The sequence below is a fragment of the Condylostylus longicornis genome, unplaced genomic scaffold (genome assembly GCF_029603195.1).
Source record: "Condylostylus longicornis isolate FDR11 unplaced genomic scaffold, ASM2960319v2 ptg000814l, whole genome shotgun sequence".
Taxonomy (NCBI): domain Eukaryota; kingdom Metazoa; phylum Arthropoda; class Insecta; order Diptera; family Dolichopodidae; genus Condylostylus; species Condylostylus longicornis.
The window spans coordinates 102,510-128,894 of record NW_026578758.1 but is presented as its reverse complement, the minus strand read 5'-3'; the positions used below and the strand labels follow the sequence as shown (position 1 = coordinate 128,894).

The window sequence follows — 26,385 nt, the reverse complement described above, 5'->3', positions numbered from 1 at the left end:
ATTTAAATAAATTCGGCACTCTTTTATTGAATCTAAAGCAAGATTTATTTAATTGTTCTCAAAAGGCCAAATCATTATATTTACGAGTATGTACATAGAATTGGAAAACCTATTAGAATTCTATAATTGGAAATATTTTTCCTTCTAAATTTTGTTACTAGGTACTCATTCTAAATGGAAATTTCAGTCTTTATAAATTTTGTTTGTTGGAGTTGCAATAAAATACTGCGTGGAGCCGTAATAAACCTGTACTTGTTTATAATTCTATAATAATAACATATTGAAAATAAAGGGAGGAAGGGTCATTAGCATATATCGTACACGCAATGTATGTTGAAAATGTTTCAACATTAATTATTTGTCACTTATTTTTTTGTAATAAAAAGTTCTTAATTAAAAATTAAAGTATTAATTAAAATCAAACCATTGTTTGAATCAATCTAAATATAATAAATTAATTCAAAATAGAGAATATTCTAAAATAAAAAATATAATTAAATGTTTAGAAATAAGTGTGTATAATAATAAATCCCAACTAATAAATTCATCTTGTAATCTGGTAAATAAAAGAAGCAATCTATGTCTACATAAGGTCATTCATGTCCTGGAATTTAATAATTAAAATTAAATTTTATTTGTTTTGCAGTAATTAACATATTTATTTATAAATACCATTTTTAATTTTTAAACATAAAGTATCTTGTTAGAAGTGATTACAAATATATTTTAGAATAATTTAGATAATCCTCTGCCATTATAATTATTTATATTGTATTATATGTATTTAAATAGGTAGTTTTTATTAGATTTTTTTGCTAGGCCGAGAATTGGATTTTGCGTTTTGGCACAAATTTAATTATTTTATTTAAATTTATAATGCAGCAGGTACATTAAAAAACTAAGACAAATTAAGTTTAGAAATAAAAAATAAATTATTTAAAGTATAGAATATAAAAAATTATATAGACTAATTTCAAAACTTCCTTATTTTTAAAAAATAATTAATAAATATATATTAATACATATGTGTCCACATATGCATATGCTTATATATAAATATATATATATTAATTAAAAATTATTTATACACATACATATCCATATATAAATCCTTATTAAAAATACATGGTTTATAAGTTTTATTACTACACTCAATTTCTGCGAAATGTTCGCTACTTTCAAATATTCTTTATTATCAAAGAACTATTTTGGCAATTCACATTAGCATATATAAATCTCTTTCAAAGCATAAAGGTACCTAATTTGTTTAAGTATTCCTGTTTTATATTAAATTTAATATAGATTTGATAAATTTTAAGTATAAAGTTAGAACTACATTTAAATATTTAAAAAATATCATTTTTGGTTATCAAACCCATTTTAGATATTAAAACTTGACTAGTTGTGTACTCTTTGAATAAGTAAATTTTTATTTTTTAAATTTAATATAGAATCGGCAATCACTTTAGCAGACCTTTTCAAATAACCACCACTTAATAACATTGCAATTGGAACATTTTTACTAATTGCAGTCGAAAAAACAATTTCATCGCGCTCAATCACACCCTAAAAAACAAATGATTTTTAAAAAATAAATCAAATTATTGTTTAATTTTCTAGTTTTACCTCAGGTGTTATATCTAAAAGACCTAATGGATCATTTTGCAAAACATCAGTTCCAGCGTTATAGACTATTAAATCTGGTTGAAATTCATTAAAGGACGTATTCAACGATCTATGGTAAAATATTCAAGTAATATGAGTAAATATTAAATCAATTTTAAGTTATTTTACTTTTTCAATTTGTTTAAATAATATTTATCAGGAGTTCTGGGTTTCAATTCAACGGCACATCGTATAGCCAACTTTGCTGGATGATCTCTTGGATATATTGCTGCATTATACATATCCAAAATGTAAATATTGGCATTATTTATAAAATCTCGTTCGTGTCCATTTCCTTGATGTGCATCTAAATCAATTATCATAACATTTTTAACAAGTTTATCTTCTTGTTCTAATAAATTTCTTATAAGTAATGTTATATCTGCATATGGGCAGAACCCTCCACCTTTATCTGCAGAACAATGGTGAAATCCACCACCTAAATTTATCGACCATCCGTACTGAAGAGCTAATTTACCTGCCAAAATTGAACCTGAAAATAATTTTTGTTAGTGATTTTAGTTTTCGAAAAGAAGATATAAAATTTACCTGCTGTCTGAAACCTCATTGGACGTAAATAGCCATTTTGCACAAATGAATTTGGTACAAAAACTAAAAGGGGAATTTCAGCGATTTTGGCAACATTCCAACTCCATTTCAAACTTTTCAAATATTTTTTCGTGTGAACTTTCAACAAATCTTTTTTTTCAATTTCATTGGGAACCTGAACATCTTCTTCACTTAAAAATTTTTCTTCTTTAAGGAACTGTAATCACAACCAAAATGAAATCAATTCAAATCCAAATCATACTAAAAGAAATTCCTTTTACCTTCATTATGTGATGGCCTTTTTCAGCATCAAAGGGATGTAATTTTTGGAGTCCACAGAAATGAACACCATATCTTTTTGAGTAGATTATTGGTAAAAGGGGTCCCTCTGAATTTTCATATTTGTTAATTTTATTTGTACTGTTATGATAAACCTTATTAGAGAACATTATTTTTTTTTTTGTTTTGTATCGTACATGTGCATGTACGTGTGTGCGTTTAAATTTCTGAACTAACTTCTTGCAGTACACCTCGCAACCACTTGCAAAATTTCAGTAAAAGTTGGGACTCTATTATTATAGTAAGACTGTTTTTACAATAATATCAATATTATTGTTAAAAATTTTTGAAAGTTACGTGAAACAGCTGTTTCTTCAAAGCTTTTTAAAAATTTTAAAGCTTTTGAAATAACCCAAGAAGCAATGAATATGAAACGATTGATTATTTTAACCACACATTTGTAGTTATAGGAAAATTCTTTGCGATTTGATTTTTTAAATTTACATTCCTGTATTCTAAAGAGTCGCATACACTTCGTCCACGAGGAGCACAAACCAAAATGCACAAAAATGTACATTTTGCACTGGAAAAATGCCTCTCACAACACTAAATGTTCACATTCCAAAAGTAGAGACCTCTTTCAAAAATAAGGCCATTTTCATACAAAAAAAAAAACAACACTCATGACCTTTCAACAAAATATGTCCTTAATATTCAAATCCTCTCATTTTTTCCCCTTTCATGTTAATAAAAAAACAAACTTAATACATGCATAAATCAACAGTGCTGTTTGAACTTAAACTACGTTAACAGTATTATTAGATTATACATATATAGAAAATGATTTTATGTAGAATTATCAGAAAATAAAGGCAAAAACAGTTTCAGTTTATTTCAGTAAATTGGAAATGTTTTATCAACTTTATGTTGCCAAGCGTAGAGACCACCTATTATATCTTTTGGAAATGCTAAAGTTCTAAGTTTTTCACTAAGATGTCTAACAGCAAGTTGGGAATCATTTCCTCGTCGACATACTATTATAACTGAAAAAATATATGAATTATTTTAATAATTTGTAAATTTAGCAATTTGTTACCATCGGAACCGGCATTGGCGTAAGTCTTTATAAGCTCTAAAAATTTATCTTCCAAAATATATTTCAAAGGGATGTTCATGGAATTTGGAATTTTGCAAAATTCATATTCAATAGGACTACGTACATCAATGAGTAGATGATCTTTTTTCGTATCAACAAAGTCACTTTTATATTGTTCAACCGTCATTCTTTCTTGGTGATCTAACACATTCAAAGCATAATCTTTATCTGATGCTTTCATTCCGCAAAATTGTTCATAATCAATTAGGTCAATAATTTCTGGACATTTTGAACAAACTGAACATTTAGGATTTTTACCACGCAATTTCACATTTCTAGATGTGGATGTACTTGCGTCGAAAAGTAATAAACGTCCACTCAGTATGTCCGAAAAATTTAGAATTATTTTAAAGGCTTCTAAAGCTTGTAAAGAACCCATTATACCCGTCACTAAAAAAATACAAATTCAATAAAAATACTTTAACAAATGAGTTTTTAGCATTTTAATTACCACATCCTAAAATCCCACCATCTGAACAATTTGTAACCGTTTCTGGTGGAGGTGGTTTGGGAAAAAGACATCGATAGCATGGTCCTTCTTTATAATTATAAACTGTCAGCTGACCTTCTAACTAATAACAAATTATTTACCATTTTCATAACATTTATTATAAGAGTCAAATTTACCTTTAATGCACTTGCTGACACAAGAGGCTTTTTCAGTAAAACGCATGCATCATTTAAAAGATATCTCGTGGCAACATTGTCAGTGCAATCCAAAACTATATCGTACTTTTCTATTATGTTTACGGCATTATTACTATGCAACTGACAGTGATAGGTTACGACTTTGCATAAAGGATTTATTTCAAGTATTTTTCTCTTGGATATTTCAACCTTTGAAATTCCGATATCATTTGGTTCGTACAAAGTTTGCCTGTGTATATTATTCATATCCACAGTATCATAATCAACAATGCCAAATGTTTCCACTCCACCTCTGCACAAATAGTTTAAAGAGGGGCATCCTAACCCTCCAGCACCAACCACAAGTATTGATGACTTTTTTATCGATAATTGCCCCAAAATTCCAATTTCTGGAATAATCATTTGCCTACTATAGAGCTGAATTTCATCATTTGAGAGTTCACGGTTTGGATAATTCTGATAATTGGTTTAATGAATCAAATGAATATTTAAATCAATGTCGTCCTGAAACCATGCTTACTTACATGTTCTGATATTTGCTTTTTAATAAATGTTTGTTTTTTAAATAACAAAGTTTGTTTCAACTTGAAAATATCATCTTTTAATTCGTTTATTTGCCTTATTTTGCTTAAAATCAAATTCTCGCAATCAATTATATCCTTTGGATAAGACCCTTGATCCATTGTTTTAAGTTTTTAGAAGAAACTAAACTAAAACATGGCTAGAACTAGATTAATCCAACTCAAATAAAAACAAAGCAATCTCCCTTTTGAAACTTAATTTTTTGACATAATAATTTTGACATTTTGTGGTTTTGTCGCTTGATATGTCAATGTTGATTGAACTATTTTTTTCAAATAGTATGGGATAAAACTTGCAAAAACTTTAAAAAGAGAAACATTGGCGAAATTTCTCTCAAAAAGAAAAAAATCTTAAAAAAAATGGACCAGACAGAAAACTTGAGAAACTTTTGAAAACTTTGTAAATAGAGAGAAACTTGAAAGCACGACCTTATTTTAGATGGGTTTTTTTAAATCGAAGTGGCTATTTTTTGAGAAGAAATATTAAAATAAATTCACACTTATAAAGAAGGTAAAATTTAGAAAATATATTTGAAAAATCAAAAAAATATATTAATATTTTCATTGATAATTATTTTAAAATTATAAAAAAAAGCGGAAAAACAACAAGCACATCCTTCACCTTCAACGTTTTATATGATACTGAAAGCATTTCATTATTTTTAAGTGAACAGCTTTTTTTTCTCATAGGGTAAGTTAACTCAAGATATGGGGAGTAACTGTGGTGTCAAGTTGAAAATATAATTAATGAAAGATAATTCTTAAATATTGATATAAATACATAGTAAAGAAAAAATTTGAAGAGGGAATTAGAAAATAATATCTAAAATACAATCAAATATTATTTGTGAAATACAAATTTTATATAAACTTCAAAATTTTACCTCTATTTTTATTTGAAAAAATATTAAAAACTTACTATCATTTATATCAATTACCTAAGAAAAAAAAATATTTAAAATGTTTGGAAAAAACAATCATATATTTTTATGACCGGATTTGAATATTTTTTTATTTTTGAAATAAATTGTATTTTACCAAATGACTCAAAAATTCCGACTGTAAAATAACAGGTATTTTAAAATTTTTGTTCTTTATGTAATATTCTTTCCGTTTAGAATTAAGATAGGTCATACATACACATGCAGGGACATTTTATAAATAGATTGCTCTTGTTTACCTCCTAATAAAATATGAAAAAAGACAATAGCAAAATTTTTGAAGCACTCAATATAACATGTTTTAAATAGTTTTAAAATAATTATTTAAAAAAAACTTTATTGGAAGTAGGTACATACATATTTATTTTTAATAACTTAAAAACTAACTGAAATTATTTGAAACAATTTTATAAGTAACGTATAAATAACCGAAATGAGATAATTCAAATTGTTGAAATGTGTCAACCTATATTACTTTTAATAACATTTTTGTTAGCCGACATTACTCAACTTGCCTTACTTGGAAATACAAAATGTGCATAAAAAATCATACATCCTTCCTCATTAACATTTAAAACCATACTGAAATATGAATTTGAAATTTTTTTTCATTTTTTCTTTCCTCCTACCTTTCTTTCTTTTTCGTGCAATAGAATTTAAATGCGAAGCTTTTTAAAAAATGTGTATAATATCCTGAGATTTTTTAAAATAATAAACTCTTTTTTACTTAAAAAAAAAGAAAAAAATAATAAAAAATATGACACGATCAGTGGCATTTAAAGAAAAAACCAGCAACGAAGCCAAAAATTCGTAATATTTCGTAAAAAAAATTGAGTATTGGGACTTGTTAGATATAAAGACATTAGTTATAAACATCAAATTTCAAATTATTTATCAAACATAAACAAATATTTTTTGGTTATACCAAAAACTGAAAATTTTAATTTTGGATTATAAAAGTGTGAAACTTAGAAAAAACCATTTATGGACCTTTTTTGGTTATTTTAATTTATTTTTATTGAAATGTTTTGAAAAAAAAAATTATTGTTGATGAAAAATTTTTTTTTCAAAAATAAAATCTTCAGAGATAACCAAGAAAAGCAGCAGTAAGATTTGAAAAGTTTTTAAAACTCTAAAAACTTTTCAAATCTTACTTTACAAAACTGGAAAAAACGTTAAACATCGAGAAAATGAGAATGTCATTATTTTCTCTCATTTTTGTTCAAAAAGTATTATCTCAAACAGTTTGCATGCAAAAACTTCATAATAACTTTCTTATCGCAGACAGACCTAGTGTTTTTTTATATTTATGTACATATTTATTTTTGCTATGGAATTTGACAGTTTTCAATTTAAAAAGTTAGTTAGGGTAAGTTTAAGTCGACCGGGCTGCTATTCTTATTGGCAGAACGCCCCGTTGTGACAATTCTAGAATCTGGATCCACAAAATTCCCCGTCCTCACGAGCTTTTCAGAAACCGGCTGAGGTATTTATAAAGTTAGTATTAATCAAAAAATAATATTGATTAGCATACACCACGACTGCTGACAGCAATACTTAGATATTTTTGTTATGTCAAGGTATACGCTAAAATTGATATTTGCAACCAAAAATTGTGTTGTTAACTGTAATATTTTTTAGGCGGAATAAATTTTTTTTGACCTAATTGCGATCTGAAAATTGTAAATTTACTGTACTCTTGGTTATATTCTTTCCAGAATATTAATATTAAATGGTGTTGATAACGGATGTTCAGCAATACTAAAGATTAATTTATTGATTTGCAGAATTTTTTTTGGAATTAATTTTAAAAAGAGACATCCCTGCCATTAAGTCTATTCACAATAATATTTTGATTATAAATTGTCAAACTAGAAAGGGAGACGACAATGCCAATAAAATTTTTTAAAATATTTGACAGATAAATTTTTGTCAGCCGTGGTTAAATTTCTTCAAAACAAAAGAATATTTTTTGTTACTTGTTTGCTTTTATTATTTATCAATTAATAAAAGTTTTGGTCGCAATGGAAATTAATTTGAATGGCTTGTGGGAAAAAAACTGCCTTATTTGTTTACAAGAAAGTGAGTTCAAAATGATTCCAATTTTGGAAAATAAAGATTCAGACAGTCATATACTTGAAAAAGTAGTTAAATGTACAAATTTTAAGGTAAGTTTGAAATTTCTGGTTTTCTAAATTTGGATTATACAGAATGCCTTATATTTTTAATAGACTGCCGAACTAAAAGAACGAACGTTGTATCCAAGCAACGTTTGCAAAAAATGCTATTTCGATTTGAATGTTGCATATAAATTGATCACCTTATCGGAACATTCCAAAAATAAGCTAGAAAATTTGAATAAAAAATTGCAAAAATATGCGAATGATGAATTATTGAGAATTGCAGACGATACAATTGGGGTTTGTAAAAAGTGTACGGACTCTGAGAATATTACTAAAGTTGAAGAAGAAGATAATGCGGATAATTTCATTATCTATGAAGAGCATATTGCAAGCGATTTTGAAAATGAAAACAGTAGTGTTAACGACAATATTGAAGAGACTAAAAATGTTAGTTTTTTAAATTCTAACTATGTAGTTATACAAATTCATTTATACAAAATTATTTTAGGTAAAGTTCAAAATTACAAAGAAATTGGAGAATAAGAATATTTTCGAAGAATCTAAGCAGAGAGCCTTAGAACGAATAAATAAAGAGAAATTTCAAAAAAGTATATGCGATTTATGTGGTATGTGAACATTTAAAAAGAATAGTTCTTAAAGCTCTTAAATTTCTTTTTTAAGGTAATTATTATAGTCAAAGTCATTTGAAATATCATAGGATGAGGCATGATAAAGTAAAAAGATTTGAATGCGAGTAATAATTTTATTTGTAATACAATAGAACAGATAACTAATTTTAATAATTTACAGAATTTGCAAAAGAAGATTCGCTACTGAAACTGATTTAAGACGTCATATGGTGAGTGTACTTTTATACTTGATATTGAAAAGATCTTAAATAAATCGAAAAATGTATTATTAGAGAGTCCATACTGGAGAAAAACCTTATGCATGTAAATACTGTGATCGAAAATTTTCAGATTATGGTAGCCGAATAAAACATGAACGGTAAGTGATGAGGAAGAATTAACTGTAGATAAATATACATAACATATTTTTTTAATTTTCATTTTAGATGTCATACAGGAGAAAGGCCGTATACGTAAGTAAAACCTTTATGACTTAAAAAATATAAATTAAATTTAACATATTTTCAGTTGTCAAACTTGTAACAAGAGTTTCATGTACTCTCATGCACTCAAAAAACATCAAAGCGTTCATACAGGTTATAAAGCTTTCACGTAAGTTAGAAAGAAATTTAAGGAATGCTTTCTTAAGAAAAACTATTTATATTTAAAATTGCTAACTATTTAAACTATTTACTATATAACTTTTATGTAGATGTGAAATTTGCAATACCGGATTTACAAAAAAAGAATACCTTCAAAATCACGTTAAGAAACATAATGTAGAAGAGATTCAAAATGGTATAATTATTTTGGAACAATCGCCCGTTGAAGCATCAGATGCTACAACGTTTTATTTCGGACTCGCCAAAAACTCAGAGAATACAGGGAGTAAATTAAAAATTAAAGCGGAAAATTAAATCTAATTGCATGACATTTAGTTATTTAAAATATGTAATTCATATAGCTTGTAAGTTAAATCAAGCAAAAATCTAATAAAACTTTACAAAAGATCGACATTTACAAAAAAATTTCTGATTTTTCAAATATTGGACTAAATAAATATAATTATAAATCTTAACAACGATGCTTTGAATTGTTAAAATTAATTTAAATTGAAGCTACTTAAAATTACTTTTATTTCGAGTTACGTACGTATTATTTCAGAGATTTTAAATAATATAAATGGTTTTTACGTTTTTACATTTTGCTATTTATTTTTCTCCGTTAAATATCTTAATGTACATATTTTCGATTAAATATTTGTTAATAAATTTCCATATTACTCTACCTATTCCTTAACATTGCTCTCTATGCTTGCGCTGTATCTAAGCATTATTCTTTTAATTTAATAAAACAAGTTGTTGTAGAATTGTTTATTCAGTCTTCTTTTTGCTTGGCTGTTAGTAGTTTCACTAAATTGACTTTTGCGCTTTTGAGATCTGGGTCTAAAGATAAAGCTTTTTTATAACTTTTTCCAGCTAAATCATATTTTTTCCAACGGTGGTACAAAACACCTAAGGATCATTAATTTTAATAATAAAGAACATGCAAAAAATGTACTGAATAATTTTTAAATACCTAAATTAACATGATATAAGGCGTTACTGGGATTGGTACTTATTACTTTCAAATAGTGTTGTTCTGCTTCAATATAATTTCCCAGTTTTCCTTCAACATTTGCTCTAATAAACATAATTGATGTATCATTAGGCAAGAAGCTTAATGCCCGATCGGATGTTCTTAAGGCATCTTCGTATAATTTTCGATTATCAAGAAGAGTTAACATATTTACCCAAGCTTTTGATTGCAATGGATTAAGAAAAAGCGACTCTTGCCAATATTTCAATGCTTCAGAATACTTTTGTTGTTCTAAAAACATATTTCCCATATTGTACAAACAGGTCGGATAACGATTTCTATATTTTAACGCGTTTTCATAGCATTCAAGGGCAATATTATATTTCTTTTTGTGATGATATACTATTCCTAAATTCATCCATGCTTGCGGAAATTCTTCTCTGTAAATAGTTAAAATAAAATTTTATTTAAAACGAGTAAAACTATAATTTCCTACAAAATCTCTATAGATTTTTTTAAATATTTTTCTGCAGCATCATAATCACCAATTTCTCTATATAAATTTCCTAAATTCATTAAAGCAGATTCATATTCCGGATAAAGACTAACAAAAATAAAAAAATTATTAAAATGGACTTGATGTAGCGAGTACACTTTTACTTACGATATTGCTTTGTGATAATGTTTCAAAGCTATTTTGCGATTATTTTGATCAGCAGCTACCTTTGCCACGTTGTAGTGTATCTAGAAAATTAAAAATTATAGAATTTTCGAAAATTATTTTTAAAGATCATTTATACTTTGGCGTTATCTGGACAAACTTTTAAGCCTGAAACAAAAAGAGTATTTTCAGTCATCCATTCGGCTGCTCTTTGACGTGTTCTGATTATTAGCACAATCAATATAAACAATCCAAAAATTTTTAGTATCTAAATATAAGATAAAATTGTAAAAACTTTTTAATACAGTTATGTTTTTTTCTTGCAACAGACCATTTTACAGTTTTTAAGATGATGCTCTAAATTGATAAACCCATGCACAATCAATAAACAATACCCAATTGATGGAACATATAAAATTCTTTCCGCAATTACGAATCCAACTTTCAAAATTCCTGCTGCTGGCAAGAATGGAATGATTAAAAGTCCTAATGAAATAAAAACTAATCTGAAATAAATGATAAAAACATTAATTTTTTAATTAAGAAAACTAATTTTTTTACAACCTTGAGTGAGTTTTTAGCAACTTAAACAGAAAATAATAAAATATTATAAAAGTTATACATCTAATATCCATTACTGATGTCACTAATTTCAACGAGCCAAGAGCCCAATCGAAACTAAGCCATAAGGGGTTTAATAAAATCCAAAAATTCAAAACATAAAGATGATTTTGTGATAAAACCTTGTGGAAAAAATGTTACTTTAACAAAACAAAAAAAAAAATATTTTTAACAAACCCTTGTAAAAAAATTATCGTTAAATGCAACAGGATTATCCATTGTTTTGAATTTCGGACTTTCGAAGTTTTGAATATAAAGTCTTCCATATAGTTGACAACATGTAATTATTAAAAGAATTCCAAAACGTTTTAGAACAATCTTTTTAACATGCAGTCGAATTTGTAAATCTTGAAGTAAATTTGTTCTTAACACAATATCGTACATGATGCAAGTTGGCTATATAATATAAAAAAATATTTTATTACACACCTAAATGAAAAAAAAAACAAGTACATTTTTACTCACAAGAATAGTTATTGCATTTTCTTTAAAGAAGAGGCCCATAAAAGACACGAAAATTAATATGAACATTTTCAGCCAGTTATCCATTAAACTTTTTTGATCTAGAATAAATCTTAATGAAATTCAAAATAAATTTTTATTAAGATATTAAAAATACCTTCCAGTGCGTCAAATATTAGTAATGAAATTAAAAAGCATAAACAATACATTAATTCAGCTCTACCAACAATACCACATACAGCTGAAATTATGTTATATTTGTAATATATATATTTTTTTAAATATATAGTTGTATTACCTTCAGTATGAATAGGATGTACTGCAAATATAATAGCTGCATATAGTTCTAAATTTTTGTTTTTCGTTCTAGCAACATTTCTGAATATCCAGTATACAAGACATGTATTTATACAGTGAAGCAGTAAATTTATAAATTTCATATGAAAGCTTCCTAATTTGAAATAAGAATACTCTATTCTAAACATTAAAGTTGTTAATGGACGATAGGATTTATGGCTATTTGAATCACTTATGTTTTGTCCCCAAAAGTCGTGATAGAAAATGTCCGATATACTGCTTTGATAAGGGGTTGTAACATCTTTATTTTTTACAATCGCTACAATATCATCAAAAACAAAGTCACCATCAAGACTTTCAAAATAACACACGAAACAAAATAATATTAAAATAATATCCTGAAACACAATAAAAATTGATGAAATGTTCCACTTCCGAAATAGAATGTTATAGCTTAGGTTAGTTAGAGTTTTCTGTGTTTTTACAACTTTATAATTGCGAGTTATGCTAAATATTATTAGAAATTAAAGTTTTATGTTTCTTATATTACTTACTATTAAAAATATATTCATTTTTAAGTACGAATCGTACTTCAGGTCCTGGAAAGGCCTTGAACAATTTTTTGTTTATGTTTTTATTTAAATTTCTAAAGTTTGACTGACGTTTTTCATTCACAATATTAATCATAAAATAGTGTGGTCGCTTTTCAGTTAGGAAGAATAGTTGAAATATTTTTCAGTTTTTTTTTCATGTAGTTTTCTAACACACATTAATAATATTAATCATAAAAATAATATACTATTTAGTTTGTTTTTAATAAAATTTGAAATTTTTAAATAAAAGCGTAAAATAAGTAACAACAAAAAAATGTAGCAATAAATAATACATAACAATATTATTATATTTCTCAAAATTTATCGCAAATGTCAATAACACAATAGCAAATTTTGATTTTCGTAGGTAGTTTACATGATATATTTTGTTCTTTAAATTATTATAATGGCTATTGGTTTATACGTTCACATTAATTCTTTAGCAAAAAATGAAATGTGAGAGAAATAATGAAAAAAAAATGGAATTTTCAATTTTGACAACGCGTATCAAAATATTTTTATGTGTTTTTGATTGGTTTTGATTGTCAAATTAATTTTGACATTAAAAAACAGCGTTTTGTGATGAATATTAATGCCTGTATATAATCTTATATGTAGGTACACTTTCGTCTACAAAAGGAATTTTTTATAGTTGATTAACGGTTTTTTCTTATTAACAGATTAACAGTTAGTCTATGAATTCTTTATAATTTTTTGTATATATAGAAAACCATACAGTTTGAAATTAATTTTTAAATAAAACAAAAAATTCTAAATCAGAATTAAATAAATTAAAATGATTTTGATTATTTTATTTATTGAAAGTTTTCTCTTTATAAATTTTTGCATATCCTTTTGTGTATTTTGTTTTGTTTATTTAGGAAATATTTACTAAATGTCATTAACAAATAAATTTTTATTTATAAACCAACAACTTTTTTTTTTCTGGTATTTTTGTGTGTATAATTTTTATTTTGATATCCTCTTAACTGGCCTGCAAGGCTCAAAATATAAGAGGAAATAAAAATTTCACTAAATATCAAATCAAACATAAGGAATGGAAAATTTGACAAGCAAAGTACAAGTAAAATAAAGATGAACAACATAATAAAAAAAAAAGGGAAAAAATTATATTTTTATTTTGTATAAGTGTGTAGGGTAGGGGTATTTGAATCCTGAAATATATATAATGTACGTATGTAGTCCTGTATATTATTATTGTCATTTAAAAAAAAATCTTGTATGTTATGATGATTTAAAAATAAAAAGGGGCAATAACAATAAAAAACATGTTTGTACATAAAGAAAAATATATGTATGTATGTAATTTTTGTGTACACACCACTTTTAGTGTTGAAATATGATTATTGAAAGAAAGCATAAAATAAAGGCAAATATATAAACGGTCAAAAGAACTTCAGGGAGAAATAAGAAAAAAAAAAACAAGATAATAAAATATTAGAAAAATTTACGTACCAAATTCTCATTTTCAAAAACAACAACAAAAAAAAAGGATTCCAAATTTTTTATCTTAAAAAATTTTAATAATATTTCAGGCCATATATTTTATATGTATGTATTTGTATTTTTAAGATGTCCTTAAAGAAGTCCTTTTTCTTAGATATAAAATTTTATGTACCTACATAAATATAGATAAACGTAAATCTACATCTTGTAATTTTATATACTACAAGTAACTTAAAAATTATGTTTTTTGTAGATTCAATAATAAATATATTGTATATAAGTATGTACCGTTGTATGCATGTTTGTATAAATAAGTGAACAGAACATGCCCATAAAGAATTAAAAATAATTTTTTTTTGTTGTTGTTTGTTTTTGACATATAATGTTCTATATGACTTGATTGTGTATACTTACATGTAAATAAAAGTGTTTTACAGAGTAAACCATCAAACAGATATCTGGAACCCTTGCATTTTTTGAACAATTTAGTTACTGGTGATTTGTAAACTATTATGTGATAGGAGTTAACCAAAAGTTTTCAGAAATACATAACATGTTAAAATGTTTGGTTATAAATTGCTTTACAAAAATTATAAATGAGCTCAATTTTTTAACATTGATGAACCTTAGAATATATAATTACATGACATATAAGAAGGTTGCGTATTCAGATCACGTTGTGATCACTATTTTTTACGGACCAACTGCAATATATGTACTTATATTAAATAATACACTTTGTTATTTTATTTTATACTTTAATTACTTTATTAAAAATAGGTCTTTATTTGATGAAAATCGAAATATAAGAAGAATTAATTCATATCATTAACTACTTACATGTACTTAGACTAATCTTTTAACACTAATACTAATATAAAAATTTTTATGATGCATAATTAAATGAGTGAGGTGAAAACTCTTATACCTTATCTGGTATGTATCTTATCATATCTTGTGTATAATAACTCATAACACATACTTAATAAATGTAATTCCTCATAAAACTGTATGTACTATGTTCTTCGCAACAGTATAACTTTCTATTAAAATTAATTTCGAAACATAGAAAAATAAATTTTAGATTTAAAACAAATTCTTGTAATAATTCGAGCTTCTTTGTGGAGCACTCATTTAAGTATTATATAAATAGAAGTACATTAAAATTCTTTATACAAACTAATATTTTCAAAAAAAAAAAACATCAAAATTTTCGGCAAATACACGCGCTTAAATATTAAATGTACACGTTTTCCAGAATAGAATAACTATTCTGGAAGAATTATTCAAAGAGCACATTATCATGAGAAGCATTAATAAATACTGACCATATAGTTCTGTTTAAATATTTTATTATTTGCATTTACAATAAAAATTATTTATATCGTATATTTACATAATGTAGGAGTCTTGAAGATTGGCAGGATCATTTGTTCTTTATAATCTTTTCAATAAAAAAAATATAGGTAAGTTCCAATATTAATAACTTTAAGAAATTTAATTTTATTGTAGATTTTCTAAAAGAAATTTTTTATTTATTTTTTCTTTTAATTCAATAATTTTATTTTGTAGCATAATTTTTCTAAGGCAAGCAGGGCAGGTTTCAACTCATATGTTAATACTTTAGATCAAATAAATTTTTTAAATTTCGGTTGCTGGTGTATTGCTTATTTTGATAAATGCTTTACAATTTTAATTCGATTAATAGTAAATTTGTAAGTGCGTTATGCCATAATTTCGTTGAAAATTAGTTGTAATCACAATTTAATTTTAAGATAAGCTGCTCATTTCTTTGTTTTCCTTATTAAATTAATCATATTGTACCTAATTATGAAGAAGTTAACGTCTTTCAATTAAATTTCATCTGAAAACCAATTTAAAAATAAAAGCAAATATACACGTGTAAGTAAATAATTGTACGCGTATTGTTATTAATAATTTTTACTATGTATACCAGGCTCAAAATAAAATCTTAATTATCAATAAGATTAATCCAAATAAAATTGTACTCATTTTCCTCACAATGTACTTGTATGTACAACTTGTTCCATTTTCTGAAATTTAAAATTTTTAAAGCATCCCAACTTTTTAAAATTTTTCCAACTAAATCTTTATATACTTACACACGTATATACATATGTACATAAATCAGAAAAAAATCTATAAAATTCACAGTATTTTTAAAAAGTTCGATTAATAAACGTTTTCTTTTTATCAAGAAAGACGGGGAGGGGGGGGGGGGGGGAATAACATCATATTTTTTTTTAAGTTTAGTATGGTGATCTATTTGAAAATTGAAGCAGGAATAAAAATGAAGTCCAATTACGTATAGAGTAAAATGTGTGTATATAATTGAAATGATTAGAGTATGTATATCGAAATGTTTTTACAAATATATTTTTGTATATATATAGGAACTTTAGATATTAATAGGAAGAAATTTAAATTGAGTTTGCAAGAAATCGAAAATATTTTAAGGATTCAAAAGGAGATAAATGTTTGTTTATTTATTTTCCACTTTTTTCTTATTCTTCTACTCTCTAATAAAAAACAAAAAAAAAAAGGATCTGTTGATGTATGTAGATTTATTAAGGATTTCTTTTTTCTTATTTTTGAAAAAAAAAAACACCTTAAAATTTTACAAGGTTGTAACTGTTGTGTCTGTTCATTCGTTCGTTATACGACGCCTTCAAAAATTTTTTAAAATAAAAAATTTTTTTGGATTTTTGGTATGAAAATTTTTATTTCTATTTTGACACAATTTTACATGGAACTGGTCTTTCTAAACTTTTGTTTCATAATGTAAGTGAGTAATTGTTAATGTATGTATGCGTGATTACATGACAAGTTTAATTATAAAATAAGACTATTTAACTGTATGTAGATATTTTCATTCATTTTAGTTTATAATTTTTGGAAATATTGTTTGAAACAATCTGGAAATATTTATTGTTTTACGCTAATTTATTTTCAATTATTTTAATATCACGAGTATGTTATCTTAAACTTGCTTTATTCTGTCTTCTAAAATTAAGAAAATTCTTAAATAAATTTTATTTTTAATGTAGTTTGTAATTTTAGGCTTGTATCTTAATTTAGAGTAGCTTTAGAAACTCTAAATTAGTATCGTCCTTGCGAAACTGATTAGTTAACTGTCAACAGTGACAACTTCATTTCCCTTTCTGCCAAAATGATGGCTATAAATCTCTATTAATTTTAGGAATATTATAAAATTAACGTTTATGTTATAATTTCAGAATTCTAATAATGATTAATAAAGAAATTTAGAATTAATAACTACATTTTTTTAAATTGTAGTAATTGCTTTTTAAATATATTATTTTTAAAATTGCATACTTTATGGCACTTGAAAATGTAAAATCAATCCAAATGAACGGAAAACTTTTGTACGGTTTTAGCCTTTTTTTTTTGTAGTATTTTTAAAAAGACGATTGATTGAAACTTTTTTCTTTCCAATATTTTATTTTTGTTTTTATTTTATTTTATTTCCTGTTTTATGTATAGGGAATAAAAAACAAAATATTATAGGCTTTTCACTTATTTAAAGGATAAGCTTCAAGTTTATTTAATAGATTTATTTGAAGATGGAGGCGAATACCAAAAAAAAAACTATATTAATGGCAAGTATACAAAAAGAAAAAAATTTAGAAAGGGGAGAAAATAGAAAATAAGATAGGGAAATTATAGCAGAAAAAAGTGGAAATAAATAAGAAGAAATAACAGAAATAATAATAAGCATCAGGTGGCAGAACATTTTTAAACATCTAACAAGCAATTAAGTGCTTTAAAAAGTTTTAGAGGGTATTTCTGTTTTTCTTTTTGCTCTATGATTTGATGTTTTCTTTTGCCTCATCGTTGTTTTTTCACAAATTAAAGATAATATTTCTACTAAATCCTAGCAAAAAAGGTTAACATTTTTTTTTTTTTAGGAATTACTTATACTACTTTGTTAAATTAAATTTCTTTTGAATTTGAAATAAAATTAAAAGAATTCGTATAAGTCTGAGATCTTTTGTATTATTGTAAGTTTTTTTTTTTTAATGTGGATTTATTTAATATTTGAATGTTATATAATATGCCCTAATATAATAGATTCTATAAATGTTTAAAATATTTGGAATGTTATATAAGGAAATACTTTGAATTTAACTTTACGTATAGAATATTAAATTACAATAATTATTTTTCATTAAAATTTTTGATTGTATTAAAAGAAATTAATTTGAATGAAAAATAAATTGACTATGCGCACCGATAATCGGCACGTGCAATTTTTTGTATGTTTGAACTAAAAAATTTTATTTTTAATCGTTCCTGGGCGGTCGGGTGTTCAAATGAATATTTAACCCCAAAAATCCCAGTTGAAAATTTCTCGTTTCAACATAAAGGTTTTTCGATTTTGCAGCTTTCCATTGGATATCAATTTTTTTTAAATCGTTAATAATTATATGGAAGTTGTAGACATTCAAGTTAACACACTTTTTTGTCGAAATCAAAAATTTTCAACTAGGATTTCGGGGGTTTAATATTTATTTGTGGCCCCCTCCGGAAGGATTTTTTTTCATAAAATTCTCCCAACTTTCTGCCTTCGGGAGATTATATAACAGGTTATAGGTTCATCCTATATGCATTTATGACGGCAAAATATTTATACGCTTTAATAGCGTATAAATATTTAGCCTAGAAATCAATTTTAAATTCCTTGTTTTTTGAAATTTTTAGGATTCAAATTTAAATATTACTAAGGATATGCATAATTATTTTAAACTGTTGGGTTAAATAACTTATCAGGTTTTCCATATATCTTTCTATAATGTTTTTTTTACGATATACGAGTATATATATCAATAATTTTTTTCTAAAAAAAGAAAATATGAAATTTAATTAAATTTAATTAATTGCAAATGTTTATATATAGAATTATAGTAAATTCACAAATCGTATATGCCAAATATTTATTCGAATTTATTTGGACTTAAAGAATTGAAAAGTATTGACACAAAATAATATATGCCATTCATATGAATGGCATAAAGGAGTTGCCAGTTATTTTTTTTTTAATTTAATATGCATATAATATATAGGTGTATATTGAAAATTGCATAAATTATACGAAAAGTAATTTCCTATTAAAAATTCACAGAATTCAATTTACTTTTCAATTTTGTGTATATATGTACACATACAAAATATTCTTATTCAACAAAACAAAAAAAAAAATATAAACAATGTGTATATAATACGTTCACACAAAGTGTTGGTCTTCTGCCAACACAATAAATGACCAAATACGATTTGAGATCATAAAGTTTTTATGCATAAATAAGCATAAAATTGAAATTGCCTTACTATATATAGTGTTCTATGATACATATGTGTGTTTGATATAATATATATATACAATTAAATGCTACATTCTTGCAAAATGTTACATAATATGATGAAAAATCTCAGTATTTTATAATCCTTTCTCTAAAAGCTATATAAGTATTATAATATGTATGTCATATCGTACACTATTTATGTAAAATTTATGTTATTGATGTTTTTGATAACAAACATTCACATATATATTATATGTATATGAATGTGTGTATGTAAAACATATTATTATTGAGATTTTGTGATGATAATCCTCAAAGGCATCAACGTTAAAATTTTAAATATGAATCAGTGGATATACGATTATATTATTGTATTATATGTGTAACATATATACGTATTTATTTACAAAACATATGTATATATTAATATACAACTATATAAATAAAAACAACAATGGCACACTCAATTAATTTGCTTTTGGATGTGTGATAGGTTTTACAGAAATGTTTAAGGGTAACAGAAGAATAAGTATATTATGGTACGATAGTTTTAAATCCTTTTTGGGATATAATACATATATATATATTGGCATATGTATATGTATTTATCTATTTTAAAATGACCAAACCAGTTTTATGATTGGTTTTGTAATTTTTGATCTCTATATTATTTTAAAAGGCCAATATATATATATATATATATATATATGAGAATGTACAAGTTGTACATATATAAAAACATAGATAAATGTTTAACATTTTTAAAAATAGAAACTTTTCTGATGATGTGATCAGCTACTCGTAACATAATTATAGTGTAACATCAAATATTTAATTCAAATTTTTAAACTTTTCACGAACTAAAACCCTAGGAATTCTGAAATAGTTTGAGTAACAAAAATTCAATAAAAAATAAGTCAAATGAATTTACAATAAAAATTTATAGAAAAATTAATTATGCATTTTTTTTCTAAAAATAATTTAAGTAGACTTAAGTATTTTAGATTATTCCTGATTATTTTCAGTTGTCTCTTTGGTATTAATATTTCGTTTAATCAAATATAGTACACTTGGAGTTCTGCTTGAGGAGAAATCGAATTTTCGGATGTCATCACGCGAAACTGTTCTTCTCATCCTTCTCAAGGTAGTTCTTTTCAGAGATGCTTGGGATGGATCGAATCTTTTTTTGTGCTGTTACTGGCTTCTTCACTTGGTATTAACGTGAAATTTCACTTGAACAAACTGGACAAATGGGACTCCCTTTTGTGATGAGGGAACGGCCATACATATTCTGTGTAATTATTCTGGTATGGCTGGCGGGTGCAGGGGGTGCAGATGGTTGTAGGCGAGGCTTTCTCTGTGTTGCCGAGCTCGCGTAAAACTCCCTGAGAGATATCTCCAGGCATTTGCTTGAGACCGGAGTTGGATAATTGCGATATGCGAGGGTTGCGGTGGCTACGGTGGTCGGAGGAAGGAAATTCCTTTACCCATATCTCTCTTTAATAAAAAACAAAAGAATATAAAAGTATTAATTGAACCCTATAAAATGTTAAAAGAAAAGTCCGGTATTCATGTTTCAAAAATCTGGTCACTTCGAAGAAACAAATATGTACTTTGTTTGCTTTAAAAGTAGGTTTTCTGTTCATACTAAAGACTTTTATTTTTTTACTAATTTTTGATTTCTTTCTTTTTATATTTATTTTCCCATAAAGTTGTTTTCACCTTTTAAATCAATGACGCAAAATTAATTTTAAAAAAATGGTTATTTAAAAGATTTAAAGAATAATATGAGAAGAAGTCTTATAAACATATTATGTATATAACAGTTATTGCCAATTCGGAAAATAAGATAAGCAATATTTTGCGGGTCAAAAAGGATTTACAATGAATTTAGTCCCTAAAAAGACAATTTAAATGTAGTTTTTTTGTGTTTGGAAGAGGAAAAATTTATGAGGTGTTTTTCGGTTTTAAACAATTGGTCCAGATTTATTAATATGCGGTTATCAAGTAAATAATTTGAGGTTTCAGTAAAGATTTAGAAAAGAATTTTTTGCGAAAAAATAATTTTTAAAATATAGCATAGGTTCTCTTTTTATAGTTGGGCAGAAAATAAATTTGCGTGTAATCTTTTGATAAAATTAATAATAAATTATAAATTCAGCATTAATTTGAATTGTTTTTAAATTAATTTTTTCGTATAAAATATGAGTTGGGTTTGTATTTTTATATAAATGAAATTTGTCAATTGTATACCTGTATATTGACAAAATCCCGAAGAAGGACGACCACAGGTAGTGCGGCAACTGGAGAGTATTACTGTGCTGAATATAGCCAACAAAGTTTTGGCACTTATAATTCTGTCCAAAATTTAACCAAAAATTGAAGATACTCTGAATCCTGAGATGAGTTGTGGGGCAATCGATTGACTGGAAATCTCCACAATTTATAACATTCGTCGATTTTGAGAGAGTATTCGACACAGTAAGGCGAGAGGCACAAAAAATAACGAACCTCATATGAGCTCTATATACAATGATGCCAAAGTTAGAGACCTTCATAATGGTAAATTGGGTGAGCCACTACACATTGAAGCAGATGTAAGACAAGGGTGTCCACTCTCTCCGCTACTATTCAACATAGTCTAGAAGAAATAATGCAGAAGTCAACAACCACTCTAAGGGACATACAATGGACTTTAACAAACCGCCTGGAGGATTTGGAATATGCAAATGACATCACTCTGCTGTCCCACACGCATTCAGACATACAAGCAAAATTGAATTAACGCGTCAATATTCAAGAATTGCTGCGAATATTCAACACATGTGTGAAGTGTTGTATGGTTCCAAATCATTACTAGTGAAAGATGAACACACAAATAAAATACAGGTATTTATAAATAGAAACCTAAGAATCATCTGCCATATATTCTGGCCCAAGCGAATCAGCAACACAGACCTCTGGGCTTTAATCTACCAAGAGCCAATCGCAAGGATAGTAAAGAAGAAAAAATGGGGATGGATAAGCCATACACTGCGACACCCATCTGAAACAATTGCAAGATAGGTATTGAAGTGAAATCCGTATGGTAGAAGAAATGTGGGACGACCCAAGAATACGTGGTAAAGAACAATAAAGAAAGAAATCGCTACGACTAATATGACATGGGCAGAAGTAAAAGGAATGAGAAAGAGAAGCTTTTCAAAATTTGGTGATTTGTAAAATCACTGAGATTAAGATGGGCAGTACATGTGGCCCGAAAGAACGATGAAAGAGTACAATTTAAAATTTTTAATAGTCATCCTCTCAATCATGCGAGAGGTAGACCAAGAGCCAAGAGCAAGATGGGTCGATAAAGTAGAAAATGATACCAGAAATCTGGTAATTTAAAATTAGAAAACATCAGCCAAATGGTGTTGATAATAGCTTCCTCATCAAATCATTCAAAGGATTCACTTCTATAGAAAAGTAATTTTTAATAATGCCTTGTATCAGACAGTTTTTCAATCACTGATGAGTTCATCATCTATATGCATTCATCATATAGATGATGAACTTCTTAAAAGTTTTTTTTGTAGTTTCTTAGGATTTAAAATCATTCAAATACTTTTTGCTTTTCTGTTCTGCCTTTACTATACTATATAAATTTTTTTTTTTCTGTTTTTCTTTGATGATTTTTCAGTTATTTTATAGAGGAGAGGATGATTAAATCGTTTTACATAATCGATTGAAGATTTTTTTCTTGTTTTCGTATTGAAAGTTTCAAGGGATTTATTTATAAGAGTTTTAGTTTTACTACATCTTGTACTCGTATATATGTATGTGAATAAATAGTTATTAAAAAAATTATTTTTCTTTATATAAAATTTATTTTCTGGGCAGTTTTTATTTTACCACTAAAAGGACCTACATACTTAAAATGTAAAAGAAAATTCAGGTTTTTTTTTTTTTTAAATTTTTTTTATTAATTTTAATGTAAACGTTATACCAAAGTAAATTTTTTTTATATAACACTTTTGAATTTGAAAATTTGTTGTTGAATGTTTTTTTCATATTTCATTGTAATGAATAAACCTTTTTTATATTTCTTTTGTAGGTGGTGAATTAAGAAGGAGGTGGTAAATTTCAAAAAAAGATGATAAATCCATATAAATTAAACTTTTTAGTTTGAAAGGTGTTTACTTTCTGTATTCATTGTATAATCATAAATCGTAGATGATATACATTTAAAATGTGCATGTTATACGTATAGATTAAAAGTAAATTAATCTTTTCATTGAATTTTTTAAATTATTAAAATTTTAGGAACTGTTTCATGTATAAAACATTTAATATGCTTTATAAGTAATAAAATTGTATATGGGGCCGAGTTGTATTTTAAATTGTTAATTCTGTTTCTGAGATTTTAACGAATTTTATGTATATTTTTATACTGCAACAGAATATGCTACTATGGTATTTGCTGCATGTATGTTGTATGTTTTGTATGTTCAACTTGTTAATTTCCCTTCATGCGTCTTTCTGTGCAGTAAAAGGAAACAGTACAAATCTTCGACTTTCTATGGTAGAATATGGAAGACCACTTTATTTTTAAGACTACTTTTCTAAAATATTGAATATTATTATAATGACCTTAATAATTTTACATAATTCAAATACAATATAAATTTTAGTATACAAAAATTAGAAATTGAATTAATACATCGCGGATATAGCAGAAAACTTTTTTTCCGCACATTTTTTTAAATTTCGCTCTACCTGTTCGTTCATCCATTTGGTTAGGCCATTGGCCCGAAGGAAAAAATTTTATATTCAAATAGATCATAACATTTAAAGCGAATAACTTTTTTATGATTTCTTTTTTCACCAAGTTATAGGACAATAAAGTCGTGGAAGTATAAATTTTTGATAAACTAATGTCCGTTTGACAAAGTCAATTTCTAAATTCTGCAAACTTGTAGGAGTTAGGAATTACTTTTTCTATAATAAAAAAATATCAAATGATTGACTTTAAATTCCTTTAAATTACCCGTTCAAATTACTTGTTATTTCATATTTGCTAATTTTTTGAAGTAAAATTTTTTCTATCTATATGATAAGAACGAGTCTCAAACTATGGCAGTTTATTAATAAATATTTTAATATAGAATCCATTGCTCAATTCATTGCTATTTTAAGTTTTCAAAATGTCAATATTAAGACTTTAATGAAACAATAGAACTTTAACGAAAAGTCTAATTGTAACAGTAATCGTCCTTTTACCGAAAAGTATGCCCTTATGTTCAAACTAAATTAAATAGTAATACAATTATAGGTTCTTTCCATGTAAATTTTCCATTATTTTAAAATTTATTCTCAATTATGCAACTTAATTTTAATAAATAAATAGTTTCAAATTCCAATACAACTCCTTCGTTCTCCTTTTTTGAATTAAATAAAACCTGGTGTCTGGAATTCAGTTATTTTTGTTAAATACCTGAAATGAAAACTTAAAAACCTTTCCAAATCATTTTTGAATTAGAACAATTGACCAATGTTTTTTATTAAAAATAAGATTAGCTATTTATGATCTTCCAAATTTCAAAAGACTATTGATTTTTTCCAGATTTAATTTTATTGAAATTTTTTGTAAAATTTTATAAGAAAATATAAATTTATAAAAATTTTTTTAAATATTTTATTTTAAGTGAAAATGTTTATAAAAACTTTTTCAATCCTTTTGCAAACAACCAGGAAGTCTGTTAATTACAGGCAAATAACAGCATTGTAAAAAACAACAAAATACCTTTGTGTATACCGTTTTCTCGCAAAGGCTTTCTTATGAATAAGCCAACATTGATACACACGTGTAAATAATAAGAAAAAAAAAAACAATATTTTACTATACGGGGACTGAGGTCTTCTTTTTATAGTAAAACTTTGTAATTAGATATTTTCCAACTGAATTGCACTGTTACACAAGAAGTGATAAGGCAAAAAAAAAAAGAAACTTGTTCATGTCATTTGAACTTTAGAAATTGATTTCTGATTGTAACATATAGATGGCGTAACTTTTAGCCTTTATTTTGGGTTGACATTTAGTTAAAAAAAAGAAAAGTTTCTCGTTTTTTTTTTCTTCTCTTTTACTTTTTTGTTAATTTCATGTAAAATTTGAGATTTTTTTTTTTATACAGGTGTATTATATTAATGTAGATAAATATACCTGTGTAAATGGACGCACGTTTTAAAGGTAAAAAAAGTTTTGTTTTAATGTACTTTTTATAAATACTCGTTTTCTTCTTTTCTATAAGTTGGCAATTTGACATTTTTTGTATTTAAACAAAAAAAAAAAAGTTTGTTCAAAATTTTGAGCATAAAATTTAATTATTGTTAAATGGATGATTAAATTGGACAGATAAAAGAATATGGTAGGCACCTCTTTAAAAATAAACTAAATTAAAAGTGACACTAGGTTAAGGTATTTTTTTTGTTGATGGAGGTAATAACATAGTTGGTACATAAGTATAGGTATATTTAAAGATATACGAGTATATAATATGTAGATAATTAAGGAAAATGTTATAATATAAGTAATTAATTTTAGAGATTAAATTATTTTAAAAGCAAGTACCTAAACCGTATTAAAATAATAACGTAAATTTATTGTAAATGAACATTGATGAGATTGTGTGTGTTTCTCTTTAAGAGAATGATGTTTATTTAATTGAGCTGGTTCATTTTGTTTAGAAATGAACAGCAATACTTTCTTTTTTAATTTCGTAGAACAGCATTTTACAGGTATACTTAGATT

General features: G+C 25.7%; 4 protein-coding genes across 4 annotated transcripts; 1 reads left to right on the top strand and 3 right to left on the bottom strand.

Moving 5' to 3' along the window:
- Nucleotides 1-787: 787 nt before the first annotated feature.
- LOC129618325 (histone deacetylase 11) lies at nucleotides 788-3,021 on the bottom strand. Its single transcript, XM_055533091.1, has 5 exons — nucleotides 2,496-3,021; nucleotides 2,215-2,431; nucleotides 1,795-2,158; nucleotides 1,627-1,735; nucleotides 788-1,566 (listed from the first exon to the last, which is right to left on the bottom strand). The coding sequence occupies exons 1-5, from the start codon at nucleotides 2,661-2,663 to the stop codon at nucleotides 1,399-1,401; spliced, it is 1,026 nt and encodes a 341-aa protein (XP_055389066.1). The 5' UTR covers nucleotides 2,664-3,021; the 3' UTR covers nucleotides 788-1,398.
- Nucleotides 3,022-3,177: 156 nt separating this feature from the next.
- LOC129618324 (adenylyltransferase and sulfurtransferase MOCS3) lies at nucleotides 3,178-5,056 on the bottom strand. The gene is made up of 5 exons (XM_055533090.1): nucleotides 4,822-5,056; nucleotides 4,277-4,753; nucleotides 4,101-4,221; nucleotides 3,590-4,039; nucleotides 3,178-3,536 (listed from the first exon to the last, which is right to left on the bottom strand). Exons 1-5 carry the CDS (start codon nucleotides 4,978-4,980, stop codon nucleotides 3,388-3,390), a joined length of 1,356 nt encoding a protein of 451 aa, XP_055389065.1. The 5' UTR covers nucleotides 4,981-5,056; the 3' UTR covers nucleotides 3,178-3,387.
- Nucleotides 5,057-7,735: 2,679 nt separating this feature from the next.
- On the top strand, nucleotides 7,736-9,606 carry LOC129618331 (zinc finger protein 112-like). Its single transcript, XM_055533099.1, has 9 exons — nucleotides 7,736-7,987; nucleotides 8,051-8,389; nucleotides 8,451-8,568; nucleotides 8,624-8,696; nucleotides 8,753-8,801; nucleotides 8,865-8,950; nucleotides 9,018-9,044; nucleotides 9,100-9,183; nucleotides 9,284-9,606. Exons 1-9 carry the CDS (start codon nucleotides 7,844-7,846, stop codon nucleotides 9,486-9,488), a joined length of 1,125 nt encoding a protein of 374 aa, XP_055389074.1. The 5' UTR covers nucleotides 7,736-7,843; the 3' UTR covers nucleotides 9,489-9,606.
- A 167-nt stretch (nucleotides 9,607-9,773) lies between these two features.
- Nucleotides 9,774-12,836, bottom strand: LOC129618329 (protein O-mannosyl-transferase TMTC4). Its single transcript, XM_055533097.1, has 12 exons — nucleotides 12,745-12,836; nucleotides 12,192-12,588; nucleotides 12,051-12,134; nucleotides 11,897-11,994; nucleotides 11,609-11,827; nucleotides 11,375-11,553; nucleotides 11,142-11,316; nucleotides 10,950-11,078; nucleotides 10,814-10,893; nucleotides 10,646-10,753; nucleotides 10,150-10,589; nucleotides 9,774-10,085 (listed from the first exon to the last, which is right to left on the bottom strand). The coding sequence occupies exons 1-12, from the start codon at nucleotides 12,760-12,762 to the stop codon at nucleotides 9,949-9,951; spliced, it is 2,064 nt and encodes a 687-aa protein (XP_055389072.1). The 5' UTR covers nucleotides 12,763-12,836; the 3' UTR covers nucleotides 9,774-9,948.
- Nucleotides 12,837-26,385: the final 13,549 nt, after the last annotated feature.

What these genes read in the sequence shown, in the direction of transcription:
- LOC129618325 (XM_055533091.1), bottom strand. Translation starts at nt 2,663, where the DNA reads ATGTTCTCTAATAAGGTTTATCATAACAGTACAAATAAAATTAACAAA. An exon ending in AAGGCCATCACATAATGAAG is followed by an intron (nt 2,432 to 2,495) that starts GTAAAAGGAATT and finishes TTGTGATTACAG; the next exon opens with TTCCTTAAAGAAGAAAAATT. An exon ending in AATGAGGTTTCAGACAGCAG is followed by an intron (nt 2,159 to 2,214) that starts GTAAATTTTATA and finishes AATTATTTTCAG; the next exon opens with GTTCAATTTTGGCAGGTAAA.
- LOC129618324 (XM_055533090.1), bottom strand. Translation starts at nt 4,980, where the DNA reads ATGGATCAAGGGTCTTATCCAAAGGATATAATTGATTGCGAGAATTTG. An exon ending in AAAAGCAAATATCAGAACAT is followed by an intron (nt 4,754 to 4,821) that starts GTAAGTAAGCAT and finishes ACCAATTATCAG; the next exon opens with AATTATCCAAACCGTGAACT. An exon ending in TGTCAGCAAGTGCATTAAAG is followed by an intron (nt 4,222 to 4,276) that starts GTAAATTTGACT and finishes ATTTGTTATTAG; the next exon opens with TTAGAAGGTCAGCTGACAGT.
- LOC129618331 (XM_055533099.1), top strand. Translation starts at nt 7,844, where the DNA reads ATGGAAATTAATTTGAATGGCTTGTGGGAAAAAAACTGCCTTATTTGT. An exon ending in GTAAAAAGATTTGAATGCGA is followed by an intron (nt 8,697 to 8,752) that starts GTAATAATTTTA and finishes AATAATTTACAG; the next exon opens with AATTTGCAAAAGAAGATTCG. An exon ending in ACAGGTTATAAAGCTTTCAC is followed by an intron (nt 9,184 to 9,283) that starts GTAAGTTAGAAA and finishes ACTTTTATGTAG; the next exon opens with ATGTGAAATTTGCAATACCG.
- LOC129618329 (XM_055533097.1), bottom strand. An exon ending in AAAAAATCTATAGAGATTTT is followed by an intron (nt 10,590 to 10,645) that starts GTAGGAAATTAT and finishes AACTATTTACAG; the next exon opens with AGAAGAATTTCCGCAAGCAT. An exon ending in CTTATATCATGTTAATTTAG is followed by an intron (nt 10,086 to 10,149) that starts GTATTTAAAAAT and finishes AATGATCCTTAG; the next exon opens with GTGTTTTGTACCACCGTTGG.